At 50.2% G+C, this 18,031-nt stretch overlaps 1 protein-coding gene across 1 annotated transcript in view; it reads left to right on the top strand.

Annotated features, from left to right (window-relative positions):
* Positions 1 to 18,031, top strand: part of LOC144096733 (pre-mRNA-splicing regulator WTAP-like) — a 181,518-nt gene that overhangs the window by 22,903 nt on the left and 140,584 nt on the right. Inside the window, 2 exon segments of the mRNA XM_077629579.1 lie at positions 5,645 to 5,700; positions 15,956 to 16,023. Of these exon segments, the coding sequence (XP_077485705.1) occupies positions 5,645 to 5,700; positions 15,956 to 16,023 (124 nt within the window).

Here is an 18,031-nt window from a genome sequence, read left to right as displayed (position 1 = left end):
TATAAGGCACATCTGCCTTCGCCAGTTGGGTCAGGGGCTTGGCGACGCGCGAAAAGTTGTTCACAAATTGTCGGTAATATGCGCACAGCTCGAGGAATCTGCGCACTGCTTTCTTATCGGCCGGTGGTGGAAACTGTTCTGTAGCAGCTGTTTTCTGCGGGTCTGGCCGTACTTCCTTCTTGCTAACGATGTGGCCTAGAAACAACAGCTCTTCAAAAGCAAAGTCGCACTTCTCTGCTTTCACGGTTAGGCCAGACGACTTGATGGCGTCTAGTGCTGTTCGAAGTTTTTTGAGGTGCTCTTCAAAGTTCGAGGTGAAGAGAACGATAGCATCAAAATACACCAGAGAAATTTGCCATTTTAGACCTGCCAGCACTGTATCCATTACTCGCTGAAACGTCGCTGGTGCGGAACAGAGACCAAAGGGCATCACCTTGAACTCAAAGAGCCCATCCGGAGTGATGAATGCGATCTTCTCGCGATCTCTTTCATCGACCTCAATTTGCCAGTAGCCGCTCTTGAGGTCCATTGATGAGAAATAATTGGCGTTGCAGAGCCGGTGCAGTGTGTCGTCGTTGTGGGGGAGGGGGTGGACATCCTTCTTTTTCTTGTTCAAGCGGCGGTAATCAACGCTGAATCGAATTGCGCCATCTTTTTTCTCTTCAGAATAACTGGTGCTGCCCATGGGCTGTTTGAAGGCTGGATGACATCGTTGCTTAGCATTTCTTCCACTTCGTCCCAGGTGGCTTGTCTTTCTCGTGGCGGCACACGGTAGGGGCTTTGACGGAGAGGGTTATAGTGTGATGCTTGGCAATTGGCATTGATGTCGAAAGTAGTCGAGTTCTCTTGGTCAGGCGAAGGAATCTTCTGCGGATGGGTCGGAGAGGGCTAAGGAGTCTTGTACGTCGGATATTTTGTCGAAGAAAGGAATCGTCGTTCCTTTGTAAGGGCGCGTTCACACTTGGACATTTGGCGGCGAGAGCGAGCGGAAACCGCTGCCGCGGCAGAGATTCCGCCGAAATACCCAGCGGAAAGGCCGATGAGTCCAGGACCGAATTCTGCCGCCGGAAAAAAATCAGTCGAATCTCGTCAGCCAACAATAGGAAGGCGAGTACCTGCGGCGACAAACATGGCGGCGCCCTTCGATGCAGGACGCCTCGCTTCGGACTGAATTTGTCGCTGTTACTGCCTTTTTCTGCGCGTTCACTGGCCATAAAAGAGCCAGCGCTCTTTCGCTTTGTCTCATCTCGTCTATAAGAAAACGTTTGAGTGATGAATTTGCTTTATTTTTTATTTCGTGTGACGATTCTTCCCCTTTTAGGCTTAAGGGGGGCGTCGGTTGACAACAATGGTTCCCCTCATAACCACTAGATGGCGCCACTAGGCTAATCTTACCGTTTTAAAAGTGAGAATGCTAGCAATGGCGTAACATCCGGCAAAATAGCTGCATTTAGCGTACGTAAGCGTGCATACGGTTATGGTACGTAGACAGCATCGATTAACTAACCTCTTGCCATATCTGTGCACACCGCGAGCAGACACACAGACAATGAGTGGAGGCTGGGAAGTGTGAATGAGGCAGCATTTCGGCAGCCGTGGATTCCGCTTGCTCTCGCCGCCGAATGTCCAAGTGTGAACGCGCCATTAGTGTGCCGATATTCTTCGCTGAAGTTAGCCAGCAGTGCATCGGCCCGGCCATTGCGGAAATGTGCGATGGTGATACCTCGGTCTAGAAGCAACTGCTTGTTCCTTTCAATGATGGCTTCAGCGTTAATCACTATCGTGGCGCCTACGGTCACGATAACGCTTGAGCGAGGTGGGACGCTCACTTCTTCCTCTAGGACACTTAGGGCGACGTGATTTTCCAGAGTTCTCATCGAAGGGATGGCCTTGTTCATCGAAAGCTTGATCTGCTTGGATCGCTGATCTCCTGATGGTCATGAAAGAAATCCATACCCAAAGTCACTTCGCGGGATCATTGCTGTACACAACGAAGGTCGCATTATAGGTACGTCCTTTGATAGTCACTCGCGCTATGCATCATCCTGATGGCGTAAAGAGGTGGCCCCCTGCGGTGCAAATTTTTGGGCCATCCTAAGCGGTCGTGAGTTTCCTCGGCTGCGTGGCGAATGTTCCATTGATCACTGAGTAATCGGCTCCTTTGTCGACTAGAGCGGTAACTTTCTGGCCGTCAATAACTACTAAGTCGGACGTCCTCGCTCTTGCGTTGCACGTCGTCCTTGGCAATCTGGTCATGGCTTCGTCGGGTACGGGAATCATGGGCAGAATATGTTGTCGAAGCGTTTCTCGGTAGCGGCGGCGTTTTGAAGGCAGTTCGCGTCGTGGTCGACGTCATTGTATGGCGTCCCGGTGTCAGGGGCGGCGTTTTCGTGCGGCATGGTCATTGGAGGATCTTCGGTGTTTCGCTTGGGAGGAACCTCACCTCCAGAGGTTGCTATCTTTAGTTTCCCCTAAGGAGGCTGGGGGACCTTCTTCGTACTGCGGCTGCGTAGCTGCGGCGTGGTGACGCAACACTTGAGGTGGACGCCGATGGTTAGCGTGAAAGGCGGTTCGGCGAGTACTCTCGACGCAGGCACTCGTTGATTTCCTGCGGACGTTGGCCGAAGCGTGGCCGTGGGGCGTCAAGGGCAAATCGTCGAGATTGATACGTCGGTACGGCCAGCGACGGAAGATTATGGCCGTGCTCACTGCAATGGAAGCACAACGGCCAGTTGTCGGAAGTCCTCCAGGCGTCGCATTTCCTGGGGCTTGAGTGTCACTGATAGGCTGGGTGGGTGGGAGCAGGGAGACGGCATTTGGGAACAAGTTGTTCCTGTCGGAGAGGACGTATGGGTTGGCGTTGGGGCTGAGGAGTGCGTACTGCAGCAGCGTAGGTCATTGCCTGGGGTTCTGTGGCCGTCGGGGTGCCAAGTGCCTGTTGCACTTCTTCCCGTACCACATCCATGATGGTCGCTGCTTGCGGCTGCGGAGAGGATGACTAATATTCGTAGCTCCTCGTGGACAATTTCGCGGATCACTTCCCGCAAGTTGTCGCTGGTGGTGGTCGTCGTGTCCGGACACATTGCACAGGCAGAGGAAGGGTGGTTGTACTGCCGAGCCCGGACGTCGAGGGTCTTCTCGATCGTGCAGGCTTCTTGCATGAATTTGTACTGTTTCTGTTTTTGGCGGCTGGTGGACGAGGCTGCCAAAGAGTTGTTCCTTTACACCGCGCATTAAAACTGAACTTTCTTTCCCTCGGTCATCTCGGGGTCGGCGCGGTGAAAGAGGCACTTCATCTCTTCAACTTAACCAGCAGACGGGCTCGTTTGGAAGCTGGATTCTGGACTCGATGAGTTGTTCGGCTCTTTCTTTCCTCACGACGCTGGTGAATACCTTGAAAAGTTCCTTCTTGAATAGCTCCCATGTGGTTAGGGCCGACTTGTGGTTTTCGTACCACATACTTGCTGAGCCCTCCAGTGAGAAAAATGCCTTTCCAATTTTTGCCGCATCATCCCAGTTGTTGAATGCATGCGGCTGTTGCAGTATGATCGGGGTTGACATCTTTGGCGAGATTGTGGTGCTTGTAGCAGCGCCTTTTCGTTGTCGGGTGCGGTCCGGCAGGGTCCCGAACTCGGGTCTTCTCTCCCCGAAGACGTCTGCTGGCTCGTTAACTGCTGGCTCAACCTCCGGTGTGATGCGCAGAGGGCTGGTGTCTCAACTTGAAGGGGTGTGTCAAGAACATAGAAGGCTACCCCGCACCTCCACCAGATGTCACGAAGTGGTGACTGCAATCTGGGGAACAAAACGACAGGGAAAATGGCGTCTGAACAAAACTCTTTATTTGGGCTGACTTGCGCCCACAATGGACTGAATCACTCGGCGGCGGCGTGGCAACAAGCGTGCTCGGCGGTCGTCGAACAGAATGCCCGCCGCTGTCGGCCGTGCTCAATTTAAAGCTGATAGCGAATTTTCGAGATAAAGCATGCAAAGTTACTAGAACATTCTGGATCAATATAAAATCATCTCTGCCTGGATGCAATTAATCGAGTTAAATCTGGTTGCGTTTTGCATCGCAAACAAAGCGATTAAGCGGCATGCCGGCAGCTTTGAAGAATGAACAAACACGAAAGATTTGTGGCAATATTGTAGTACATATGTATTAAGGAGCCAGGACTGACACTTGCTTCATGCCCAGCAATGTTTACATTGGTTCTCTCCCATGCAATGCTGCATGTGTTATAAATTGCGACATGCAACTTAAGTGGACAAATTTTGGCCTTGTTAAGATACTGGCGCAGTTTTTCGAAAGTGCAAAAAACTAATGTTTAACAGGGTTACTGTGTGTATGGCGTGTAGAGCACGGAAGCACACTTGGATTCCAAAAAATTGAAGCGCACAAAGAGACGAGAACGAAGAAAGTAGACGTGACACACATGAGCGCTCGTTTGTGTGACGTCTTCTTTCTTTGCCCTCGTCTGTTTGTGCTCTTCAAGTTTTTAGAATGTCTTACCAACACGCCCGAACAGCCACTTTGCCACCCTTGGATGTTAACCACGAGCATTGGCATGAAGCTTGTTTTGCTTGACAGTGTTTCTTTAGTGGTGTGCAAATCCTTCCACTATTAACAGGAAAACCGGAGCGAAAAAAAAATACTAAACAGGAGTTTTACATCGCAACCCCTAGCGCAGCATCAACACTGGCATGCTTCCCGCAATATCGACGTTGGCAAGAAGCTGCGGTGATCAAGTCGTGTCGCTAAACTAATCTCGAAAAGCTCTTGCTTTTCGGAGCAGTAAAGATCAGACAGAAATCTACGAACGCAACAGAAAGCCAAGGAGCAGATGACCAAACCAGCCACGCTCCAGCGGCTCGTCTGCTCCGTCTTACTATGTGATCACCCATTTTGAAACCAGGTGGCTCTGGGTGCCAGATTTAGGTCCGCCCCCCGGGCAGCGCAGGTTCCCAATAGCGTGTAATCACGTGGGCGGCTTGGAAGGTGTAACGTCATGGTGCAGGTTACTTCACAGGTGTGCAGTGTTCGCTCGAGTGACATCAAGGTGCTGGGTTTCTGTGCCAGTGGCGATGGATCCAGCGTGAAAGATTTTGCTTGCCATCCTGCACTGTTGTAATGTTCGTAGTGTGCCTTGGTAAATCCTCTTACATTAAACATGCCCCCCTTTTTGGATCTGCAGCATGTGATGCACTCAGAGCTTCTACTGATGGTGGAGGCAGTGCGTGTCCAACTGTGGCTGCGGAAGGGGCACACCTAGTTCGTGCTCGTTCTGAGCTGTCCCTTTTCCTGCATTTTGAGTCCACTCTAGCCCTCGGTCATAGTCACGGTCGTTTGTTTTCTAAATTGTTCCCAATTCCATTTCATTTTCGAAACTTTCAATTATAATTTTGTCTCCTTGTTTGTCATAGAGGCAGTGTTCATGTTTGGCAAGGATGGCAAGCGATTGCTTTTTGTGGGTCTCTCGTCACAGCTCTTGTTGTTCCTTAGATTGCTGTTGCAAATAGCCCCATGGGCCTGACCTCTGGTGCAGAGCTTGCAACCATTTCATGTGCAGATGCAGGTGCGCTTTAGGGCAGATTTTGTGTGACCTCTCACTGGGCCCATGTGTGAAAAGGTGGTGTGTTGTTGCAGGTGCAGCTGGCCAAGGATGAGCTGGAGCGTCTGTCCAAAGAGGAGCTGCTTGCAAAGTGAGTAGTGGCAGGAGTTGAGACAGGAAGCAGTGTCTATGCACAAAAGACCTTTCCAGCTCGTGGGCGGCATGCACAGAGCTCTCGTAGGGGCAGGCAGGATAATAAATTTAGGGCGTAAGTGGTCGAAGAGTGAAATGTTTACTAACTCAGAATTGCCCTAATTTATTTTCTTTCATCCCCCTGCACCGCTGCTGCCTTTCCACTTTTTTTTTCTATTTTTGTGTGCCTCCCAAAAGTTAGCAAATACTGTGCCTTAAGAATTTATTGATGCCATTGTGCTCCGTAGGCAGCAAATTGTGCCTTGAATAATTACTGGCACCACCCTGCACCCCGCAGCAGACATATCATTAAAAGCTTTGGCCTAGTTTTGGCTGATGCTGTTCCTTCATTTTACCACAACGATGCAATACCATGGACCCTTTGTAATACTTTGGAAGTCAGCTTCTTTCCATAGCGCACAAACCCTTCACCAGAGTGCAGCGCTGGAGTCTACTCCCTTCTTCCCTGCATGCCCTTTGTTGCTGTCGTGGTGCAGCTCCCACATTGCTTTGCAAGCATAATTCACCCTCCCGACTGCTAAGGAAAAGTGCTGCGTCAGTCTACTGCTTGCAGGGTTCGTGTGGGTCCTTGAAACCCTTGAAAACCCTTGAATTTTAAGATTGTTTTCAAGGCCTTGAAAGTCCTGGAATTTTCAGATCCTTGAAAATCCTTGAATTTCCTAAATTTTTATTTTTAATAAACTTTCAGTGATTGCATTTAATAAAATTTCAACCCACCTGAAATCCCGCTGCGATATTGTTAAAAATAGAGTAAGTTTCGTACAAAGTCAAGTAAGCACGTGCCTAGCGGACGCTCGTGAACGTCTGGCTACAATGACGCTGGCTTGTCCACCGTGTCCTCTCAGCCATTTCCTGTGTACTTTCCAGTTGAGTAGATAAATGGCCGCAACTATGTGTGTGGTTGCGCGGTCGAAGCGTGACATTTTGTGCGCGTTTAGCGCTTGCGTGTGCGGCTGCATCGTCACGTTTTGTGCACGTGTAGCGCTTATGTGTGCGTGTGCGGTTCCATCGTGACATTTTGTGCATGTTTAGCGCTTGCGTGGCAAGTTCTATCGTCATGTTTTGAGCACGTGTAACGCTTATGCGTGCGTGTACGGTTCCATCGTGACATTTTGTGCGTGTTTAGCGCTTGCATGTGCAGTTGTATCGTCACATTTTGTGCACGTGTAACGCTTATGCGTGCGTGTGCGGTTCCATCATGACATTTTGTGCACGCATAGCGTTCATATGTGTATGTGCGGTTGTATCGCGAGATTTATTGCACGTGTAATGCTTGGGTGTGTATGTACGGCGGTATCGTGACATTTTGTGTGCATCTGCAGCGTAGTGTGTGCCGTCAACGTGCGTGCAAACAATGCCCGGAAAATGCAAATTTCAGAGGTCGTGGCTGAACAACGACAACTACCGAGAGTGGCTTGCGCCGGACATGTCAAATCTGCACAAGGCAAAATGCAAAGTTTTGCTGTAAGTATTTCGACCTTGCTGCCACGGGGGAGTCGGCACTAAAAAGCCATCTAAAAAGTGGAAAGCATAGAGATAGCACATGCAAGCCACCGGGAGTAGCTGCATGATAAGGAGCTTCCTGACGATATCTGAATGTCAAGCGAGCGAACCACAGCCAGCGTCATCGCAGTCGTCAAGCTTGATGGATGCGTGCAAGAAGCATGAACTTGTGATGGACGCAGAAATTTTGTGGACATTGAAGGTTATAACATCGCACTATTTATATAATTCGTCATCAGAGGTGAATGAATTGTTTAAGAGGATGTTTCCAGACAGTGAGGTGGCACAATCTTTCACATGCGGTGAGCAGAAGTGCTCGTATATCGCGTGCCATGGTTTGAGGCCATTCTTGCTTACCTCATTGCGGCAGGAGATAGAGAACAGCGACTACTATGCTGTCTTGTTCGACGAGTCTCTGAATGAGAATAGCCAGCAAAAGCAAATGGACATTCATCTAAGGTACTGGGATGCATCACAGTCGGTCACCGTACGCTACTTCACATCTGTGTTTATGGGCCATGCCAGGGCTGAAGACCTGCAAGAAAAACTTCTTGGTGCCTTAGAACCACTTCCGTTACATAAATTAGTGCAACTATCAATGGATGGATCCAATGTGAATCTCAAGGCATTCAGAGGCCTGCAGGTGCACCTACAGAAAAACTATCTGGTGAGGTGCTTAGACTTGGGCAGCTGTAGCTTGCACACTGTGCATAATGCCTACAAGGCAGGTCTTAAAGCAAGCAAATGGAGCTTGGACATTTTGCTCTCAATTGTGAGTAGGCTGTTTCTTGATGCACCTGCCCGGACAGAAGACTTTGTAGCTGTCACTGGGCAAACTCTGTTTCCTCTCAAGTTCAGAGCACATCGGTGGATTGAGAAGGTCCCAGTGATAGAGCGGGTTCTGCTTCTCTGGCCTGACGTCAGAGTATGTGGAAGTGGCAAGAAGCAAGGAAGTGAACCTTCCCAGCTGTGCTTCTTTTCGGAATGTTTGTGACTTTTGTTGTGACCCACTACTGGTAGCACAGCTCAACACACCCTGACACACCCTCAACTTTACCTGACGACCCTCCTTATAACCAGGTGCACCTGTTTACTCATTCACAAGAAGCTCTGAAGCACCTAAAGAAAGTCCCTGGTACCCTTCGGATTTCCCAGGCCATACATGCTGCTTGTAAATCTTAACCGGTGCCTATACTCATCCACTGGGTTCAAGCGTCCACAGAGTGTCGATAGCATCGCACCTGACATAATATCTCGTTTAACGGACGTTCCACAGCCTCCCCCTGCCTCTTTGCCACCAGATCCACTTCTGACACATTCAACGTCTTCAGCCTCCCTCAGGCAGCGTACACGTGCTCTTATTCCCCCGTGTACCTACCCCCCCCCCCCCAACCTATCACGGGTGGAGGAGGAGGTCTCTCTGAATCGGCTGCGGGTCGGAGTGGCCCTTACACCTGCAGTTCACCACCAGTGGCAAAGTGGGAAGATTCCTGTGCCGGAAAAAGGCCCTCACTGCGAAGCACCTGCATCTGACACCACTGTCCACCACCTATTGTGGATATGCCCAGGAACTTCGCTGGTGCGCGCTCAAGCTTCAAGAGGCAGGCCTGTCCTCAAACAATGACTCTGATTTACACTTGTGGCTAGCCAAAAACATTTACGCCTGAAGATTATGTGACTTTTTATACATAACCGGACTTCATGTCTTTTTGTAACATATCATAACGTTCGTTAATGACACCACGTTTTATGCCGTGCGGCACATTTAGCGTCCCAAATAATAATAATACAGTCGAGCCTACATATAACGGCCCCTTTTAAGACGAACTTTCGCTGAAAACGAAAAAGACCTGTTTGACCATCAAAATATACATTGTTTCAATGGCATAAAATCACATGTATAACGAACGTCATTAAGCCCTGCTGATAGGTTACAGCGAACGGACGGCGTAAACCCGGCGCCGCGATGCGAGATAACCTGCCTCCGACCCCATTGTGCGCCCGGCGTGCAGCATGTTTTTCCGAGACTCATCGCAGGCGAACTGCCCGTCCCGTTTCGCGCTGCTCTCGAGTGAGCTACCCTTCTCCGCTGACACGCCTTCCAACATCGCCCTCCCGCCCCTCGCAACTCCGCTCCCCTCTCCTCACTCTCTTGCAAATCCGTGCTTGGCGTCCGCGATCAACCGCGCCGCCGCCGGTGCCGATTGTGGACGCCACGCTCTATGAAGCAGGCCTTCCATGGGAGCCAAGAGATGGCTGCACTGACGTTCATGGACGCCCCTCATTGGTTTCTCCGCTGCCGCTGTGCGTCTGTATCTTTAGATTGATTGGCTTGATTGCCACCTGTGCACGTTGCATGTCTACCCCATCGCGCGCTTTTGTCACTCTAGTTGCGGTGCGGACGCTTCAGTGGCTTTGAATCTCGGGCCCTGGTTGTAATTCCGGATGGTGGACGGGAACACCGTGCCCATTTCCATTGTATTCAGCGGTAGAGATAATGAAAGCGGCCTAGGCGGAGGTGATGGCCACTTGCATGCGGAACTGCTTCCGCAAAGCCGGCTTTGTCGACACAGTGTTTGATGCCGAGCCTGATGCTTTGGAAGATGACCAGCCCGGCGGCGATTTGTGGCACTGTGTCATCGGCTCCGACATGGGGGCTCATGACATTGATTGGAATGATTTTATTTCTGTCGATGATTACGCCGACACTGCGGAACCGTGCACGGGCGAGGGCATTGTTTCTGAAGTGTGGGACAAGAGTGACGTGGAGGAATCAGATGAGGATGAAAGTTCGGAGCCAGCACCCATAAGCGCGCCTGTAGCAATGAGCTACATAGAGAGCCTCAGGCAACTTGTCTATGCCAAGGGCCTCGGTGATAGCATGCTTCTGCGCTGCAGAAACAGACGTCCATCACGGACTTTTTCACAAAGAAAAAATTTTGTGTTTTGACAAGCAATTGTCTTTAAAGCTGTGGCCCATTTACTACGATCTTCGGGATATAAAGAACGGACGCCGCGTGATGCTCATGTTCGTTATAAGCGGGTTTGACTGTAACAAAATACGGTATGTGCAACCAACGCTAAAAAGGCCTCTTTTGAGTGCTCCAGATTTTCGTTTTGCAATATGGGGTGGGGGGGGACAGTCTGCCATTTCCAACCCGGAGTTAGCCTCCTCTCACAGCTCGTGAGCCTGGCGGTTAGACCATATCAAAGTGCACTCTTCTGCCATCTTTGCCTCCGAATGTTAACCTTGAAGTTGTGCCACTATGTGTGCCGCAGTGTCATCATTCCGTGTCACAGTGGCCAAACGCTCTTTACTGTGGTTGCTAAGTACATCCTTACTGTCAAATGGCACAGCAGTTTCACTTTACTATCAGCTAGTTTGCTATAGCCAGTTTGTGATGTAACTCTTGGCAAATAACGAATTTACACGATTTTAAGTCGACTCTAATCTATGTCGACCCCCCATATCATATTTCAGAGCAAAAAAAGCTTGGAGATCGTGTAAGTGTGGCCTTTAATAATAGGATGTGATAGCATTTTCATGTGGCCACCGCTTATCGCCAGCCGCTATGCGCGGGCATGCCCGTTTCCACATTCGAAAACGAAAATGTATTAGTCACTCACTGGTCTACTTGTCCATACTTGCGCCATCATCCTCACTAGCGCTGCTGCCGCGATCGCTGTTGCGGTTCCACAGCACGTTGTTCTAACGTCGTCATGTAGCAAAATCATGCAGTTTGCAAACAGCCGCACCTTGACATTGCGTGGAACAGCTGAAAATTTTGCCTCGCAGCAGCTGACATACGCGGAGCACCTGTTGCGATCGTCGAACTTGTAGCCCGACACACAGTTGTTCATTTCTTCGGCGTTAAGTTTAAGTATGACGGCCATCTTGAATGTAGCCAGATGTAGGCCAGTTGCTTACCAGACCCGGGGCACAAATGACGACTGAGGAGACACTACATTAAAAACTTGTGAAACGCGGCCAGCAGTAGTCAAATGCGTCAGAATCAGAGAAACTACGTGAACAGCGTCAGCTGTTCCATCGGCTACCGACACTCCCCAGCGCCACTGCCGTTTCGAGTGGCAGTGCCGCCACGATTGGAACAATGGCCTTTCCATCAAGTATCGACACTCCCTTGAGGGCCAAGTGGGCGGGCGAAAGTAAAAAAAAAAATTGGAGGACGTCTCTTAAGAGTAGAATGCAAATGCATGACCGGGCTGCCGCCGCTTATCAGCACCCGCAATTGCAGCCATGTATGGGGAGTGGGGTGTGCCGGTTTGCTGCTTATCGACAGCTGCCATCTGCTGCAGTGCGCGGGGAAGGTGCCAGTTCTGCGTGTTGGCATAGCAGCTGCTCAAGGCCAGCACCAAAAGTGATGCGACGGAGCCGCGCAGCAAAAATGCAACCACGCTGCAGCATGCCTGATATCTCGTTTGTATCGCCTTTATTTATAGTGCCATGCTTCCGTTCCGATTGTAAGTTGACCCCTCCACTTTAGATTTCCAAATTTTGAAAAATAGGTTGACTTACAATCATGTAAATACAATACAGTAAAACCTCGTTAATTCGAAATCGCTTAATTCGAACTTCCGGTTAATTCGAACTGACGGCCGGGTCCCGGCAAAGCCCTGTGTATTTCAATGGGTCAAAACTCCCGATAATTCGAATATGCCGGTATCCACGTCGGTTAATTCGAACTAGGCGCCGATGGCTGGCATTGCTCCTCGCTTATAGAAGTCACCTCGTAGCAAATACAATGCGCTGAAAATTTAAAAAAATGCAGAATGATGAGAAAAAAAATAAGCCAGCACGCATGTCAGCACGCACGAGGTGAGACGTGAATTTCGTTGCCCGAACCAACCCTCCGGTGCTTGCCGTAGCAGGTTTTCGCTGCCGGAGCGTCGAAGCATTGGCTTGTCTATTTTTGGCTGACGCGCGGTCACGCGGGTAGCCACCCTACCGCGGGCGCCGCCTATGCTCCGGCCATGGTGGCTCCGGCGCAATAATAATAATTGGTTTTTGGGGAAAGGAAATGGCGCAGTATCTGTCTCATATATCGTTGGACACCTGAACCATGCCGTAAGGGAAGGGTAAAGGAGGGAGTGAAAGAAGAAAGGAAGAGAGAGGTGCCGTAGTGGAGGGCTCCGGTATAATTTCGACCACCGGGGGATCTTTAACGTGCACTGAAATCGCACAGCGCACGGGCGCCTCAGTGTTTTTCCTCCATAAAAACGCAGCCGCCGCGGTCGGGTTCGAACTCCGGCGCGAGCCGTTGACGTAACCGCCTCTCCTGAGTACTTCCTTCCTCCATGGTCGCGTGCGTCTCCAATGGTCACGACTGCCTCGGCGCAGCGGAAACCTCCGGCGCAAGCCGTTGCAGGTTTCCGCTGCGCCGAGGCGGTCGTGACCATTGGAGACGCACGCGACCATGGAGGAAGGAAGTACTCGGGAGAGGCGGTTACGTCACATTTTTTTTGCAGCCGCGCTTTTTTTCTGATGGAAATAAACGTTTCAATCAAGCGGGCCTCCCCTCCCCGTTCCCCCGCTTCCCTCTACTTGGGCGCCGTCCCAGCGCGCCTGCCCATGCAGCAGACGACGCCGCTGCGCCCAGCGTTCTATTGGCTGCGCCGTCGGCTAAACTCTCCCAGTAGCCCGTGCGAGAACGCGTGACTTCCGGTACCGTTTTATGTGCAGCTCGGGAAGCGAAGACTCTTTCCTCTCCTTCATCCTGCACGCAGCACCCGGCCCCTCTTGCGCCTAGTCTTTGTTGCCGCGGTGTCTAGCGAAGTTTGTGTTGCGTGATATTCCTCGTTTGTTTGGTATCTCGCTGGTGACGTCTCATCGACTGTGCCAATCTTGGCAAACCGAGGAAAGTACTCCGCAAAGGATTTGAAGACGAAGGTGGAGATATTACAGGAGGTCGAACGTGGTCTCCTAACAAAGACAGCGATCGCAGAGAAGTTTGCAGTCAAGAAATGCACGCTGTCCACATACCTCAAGAACAAGGACTCGATCTTCAATGCGTATCAAAAGGAGATGGAGCCCTCGTGGAAACGACTAAGAACATCGGCTCATCCAGAGATGGAGGATGCTGTAATGGCATGGATTAAGAACGTTCGCAGCAGGAACATTCCGCTAAGTGGACCAATAATTGCAGCAAAGGCAGTGGACTTCGCCAGCCAGATAGGCATAAGTGGCTTCAGCACGTCGGAAGGCTGGTTGTCGCTTTTAAAGGCCCGTCACGGACTTACGTTTAAAAGCGTTTGTGGAGAGGCAGCCGCAGTTGATGAAGAAACGTGTCAAAATTGGATCTCAGGTCAACTAAAGGACTACCTTGCCGATTACTCGCTCAGCGATGTGTTCAATGCAGATGAAACCGCGCTTTATTTTAAGTTGCTGCCGAACAAGACTGTCAGTTACAAAGGCGACACGTGTTCAGGCGGGAAGAGAAGCAAGGAAAGAGTGACGGTGTTGGTGTGCGCAAACGCGACTGGCACGGAACGGTGCCGCTTGCTAGTTATAGGCAAAGCAGCGAAGCCTCGCTGCTTTAAAGGGCTAAAAACTCTCCCTGTTGATTATGCTTTCAACAGAAAGTCGTGGATGACGCGAGCGATTTTCACGGATTGGCTGCGCACACTCGACAGGAAGTTCGCGGCACAGAACAGGAATGTTCTGTTGTTCGTCGACAACTGTTCAGCCCATTGCGACATCAGCGGACTGAAGGCGATCCGTCTGGCATTTCTGCCGAAAAACACTACGGCTGTGCTGCAGCCTATGGACCTTGAGGTTATTAAAAACCTCAAAACACTGTACAGGCGCCACCTCCTAGAGCGGATTCTTGTGTGTATGGACAGCGGCAAATCGTACGACTTCAATCTCCTCGGAGCCTGCCACATGCTGGCAACATCGTGGAATGCTGTCAAGGCGGACACAGTCGCGAACTGTTATCGAAAGTGTGGCTTCATTGAAGGCCCAGAAGCCTGCAGCACGGCAGAGCTGGATGCTCAGTGTGATGACTCCGTCGCGCTGCACCCTGCCTACGCTGCTTTATCGGAGGGTGTTGACTTCCAGAGTTTCGTAGACGTTGACAGCGGCGTGGAGACATCGGGGCCGTTAAGCGATGCCGAGATTATTGAAGCGGCCTGCGGTGACCAGATGCCGCACAACTCGGGCGCGGCGAGCACAGCTGACAGCGACGACAAGTCCGACGGAGGCGACGATCCATTGCCACCCCCGAGTGCATGTGAAACAGCGTCAGCACTCGATCTGGCTGCGCGCTACTTCTCCGCCGATGATAATTCGGACGCTGCGTTGGAGCTGTTGGGCAAGTTGCAGATGATGCTTGTCGAGTCACGGCAAAGAAAACGAAAACAAATGCGCATCATTGATTATCTTTCTCTTTGATATGCTTTGCCAATCTGCTGTTAATAAACATGTTTTTGAAGCATAGTGTCATATTTAATCATTAAGCTTGCTGCCTACGCGAATGCATTTTGATGTTAGCTCCAGCCGCATAAACAAGTTAACTTTATTTCCTTCGACGTTCGGGCTCTATGATTTTAACTCGCGCAATCGCCCGCCGCAAATCTGTAGTAGCGCATAGTAAGAGATAACGATCTCAGATATGCCTGTTTTAGCTTCGGCCCGTGCTGCCGGGCGTGATGGCCGCTTTTTTTAGTGCCCGCTCGTTAATTCAAACTCCGCTGAATTCGAACAATTTTCCGGTCCCCCTCGAGTTCGAATTAACGAGGTTTTACTGTATACTGTTATTGCATGCCTTTCTAGAAAAACCATTGGCATGCACTTCAGAAAAGTCCCTGCAGTAGATTCTCTTGAAAGCTTGTGACAAAAACGTTAACATCTTGTTACATGAAATAAATGGCATATTTGGAATCTGCCTGTTCGATTGAAGATTAGTCTGTCTTCTCCTCAGTCACTGGTGGAACATGTTGCATGTGCAAGTTCAAAGAGCCTGTGGAAGGCACACGTGATAGGTGAAGAAAGTTGGGCGAGAGCAACACGGACAAAAGGGAGGCTTAGATTGTTCATGTTCGCTGCGCTGTTGTGAATCATTGCTGTTGTCTCCTGTTGGTGGTTCAGAGAAGCTGGATTCGCCTTGTGAGGGTGGCCCACTGGTGAGCCAGTGCGTACGGATTAGAGCTCTGAAGGCAAGTCGTGAAGGGTCGTGCTCTAAATATGCGGAACCTGTGTGGACTGTATAACACTGTTGCAAAAGTGCCATCAATTGTTGCAAATGCATTGTCACATGTGTAGCATCAAGCTAGCTTCCTGACAGTGTTAGATTCAGCAGATAAGGGAATGGAAAGAGGTGTTGTTACGACACATATGACAGCAGTCTCCGAAACCGAAGAGCGTAGGAGAAAAAAAAAACAACTGTGTGCTGCCGGTGGGTTCCAAACCCATTTTTTTCTTCTGCGTTTATTAATCTCCCATTGATGAAAGCCTCAAATTAAAACAAAAAAAGACATCTCCTATGCTCCTTGGTTTTGGAGACTCCTGTCATGTATGAACTAATTGTTCGGTGGCTTTCAGTGGCATGGTAGCTACCAGAGTAGCTACCTTTCAGTTTCGGCCCCAACCTGCAGTACTGTGTGGTGCTTATTTTGCCTGTTGTGAAGTGCACTCCGAAGGGTGAGCAACAGCGGGGTGTATCCCTGTGCAGGTGGAAGGAGCAGGAGTCCTATGTCGATTACCTGGAGAGCCAGGCAGGGAGCTCAGCAGCCAGCAGCCGTAAGCCCATTTCCCATCTCTGGCTTTGAATGTGGCATGCACTCCACATGCCTGACTTAGAACTGGTTGTCGTGATGCTGCACTTCGCCATTGGTTTCATCAGTGCAACATGAGGTCGGCTCCAATTGTTTCAGGAAAGGGCAGACGTCCTGCAGGTCTGGAAACTGCACTTTCTCAGTGGTCAGTGCTGGAATCGCGGAGATCGTGCAGCTGCAGCCACCGTGGAAGCAGACAATGGTTTTCACGTTGTGATAAACTGAGAAAATTTTCCCCCACCTCGGCGAGAGCAGTGCAGACACATACGGAGTGTCACTGAAGCCCTGTTAATTGGGGTCAACCTGAATAGGCTCTCGCAAAGGGAGGGGGACGGTGGCCCTCACTGGCACCTCTTAACAGACTGGTGCCAGACTGGTGTCTTTCTTTTGCAACAATCAAGCTTGTGCATGCAGCATGATGCACATTGCTTTCTAAACCGCCTGACATATGACTTGTCGTGTACACACCTCAGCGGTGTTGAGTAAAAGAACACTCGTGTGTTCTGTACCTGCTGCCGCAATGTGCACCAGCATTTAGGTTCATGGCAGCACTTCGCTTCGATGTGCTATTTGAAAATTCTTCAGGCGGTTCTGGATGTTGGTGGTGGTCGTTGAGAGGGGCGGCACACTGCTGCTGGCTACAATTTGCTTACAATGAATGCCAAGGCTGGTAGATGACGCAACCATTTGTTTTGGAAGCAGCAGCTACTTGAACTGCTAGAACTGGCGCAATGAGTGCAGTTAAATCAGATGGACCTTAAAGGTGCCAGTCTTCTAATCTGTCTCTTCAGAGCATAGGTCAGCACACTCATGTCACCTCACTCGCAGTCATGTCTGTAAGTGGGAGTGGACGTGAGTGTCAATATAAGTGCGATTAAAATTTGTGTTTGGGCTAGTTGGTTCATACTTGACTCATAAAAGGGAAGCACAAAGGATGACACAGGACACAGCAGTAACACATAAGACAGGACGGGCGCTGATTACCAACTGTTTATTGCGAAGCGATCCAGCACATTATAAAGCCATAACGCAGAGCACATGTCAGTCAGGGGACGAAGATGGCCTCTGGATCTGTTATTTACTTTGAGGAAGTGCTTCTGAGCCCTCACATTAAAGTATCGTCCCGTGTGATCTGTGTAGACTTTTCCACTGGTTAGTGGAATCTCATGCACTGCCCCGGTTCGGCAGTTTGTGTACCGGTTCGCATGTCTCGTGCAAGCCGGCTGTCTGTTAAAGGTGGCACATATTTTTGCCACCTTGCATGGAGTGGAGAACACGACCCAAACAAAGTGACTGCCACATGGTTCTTCTCTTTTTCATTCCTAGCTTTCACCTACTCTTATCCTTTGAAGCATAGCCTCGCCTCTGAATTGGGAGAAGGCTAGGAACGAAAAAGAGAGCCGTCATCCCCTACTTCCACAAGATGTCGCATAATATAAAAAAGATAGTACAGTACAATGTCCGGGTCGTGCGATCGTTAAGAGACAGACAGCCTGCTTGCACGAGATAGGCAAACTGGTACACAAACTGCTGAACTGGGATAGTATAAGAGATTCCACCACTGCATAGGCGAGATGGGACGTTGCTTTAAAGGGCAACAGAAGAGGTTTTAGAACCCGCTGAGTTTAAAAGGGCTGAATGTGTTAAAAATGGCGTTAAAGCCTGTGAAATCATTTTGCCATACCATTTGAAATGGCGGCTTAATCACTGAATAAAGAGGCGTCGGCGTTCAGGCTTCTCTGCAGTGCACAGCGGCGAGCAGAGGTCCCAATAATGACGTCGCGTACGACGGCGGTACATTTCCAGAGAAGAACTAGTTGTTTCATGGAAGAAAACCAATGCCATTGAAGGTGAAGCTCACAAAACATTGTTTGGAGACATCAGATGACACAGAGTAGCATGCAGGCGAAGGCAGAGGACATCTGCAGTTTCGTTGATAATGACGTCGCGACGAGTTTCCTCGCACTTCCCCA

The sequence above is a fragment of the Amblyomma americanum genome, chromosome 7, assembly GCF_052857255.1.
Source record: "Amblyomma americanum isolate KBUSLIRL-KWMA chromosome 7, ASM5285725v1, whole genome shotgun sequence".
Taxonomy (NCBI): Eukaryota; Metazoa; Arthropoda; class Arachnida; order Ixodida; family Ixodidae; genus Amblyomma; species Amblyomma americanum.
The sequence above is the reverse complement of the archived record's forward strand: the minus strand, read 5'-3'. Positions and strand labels throughout refer to the sequence as shown.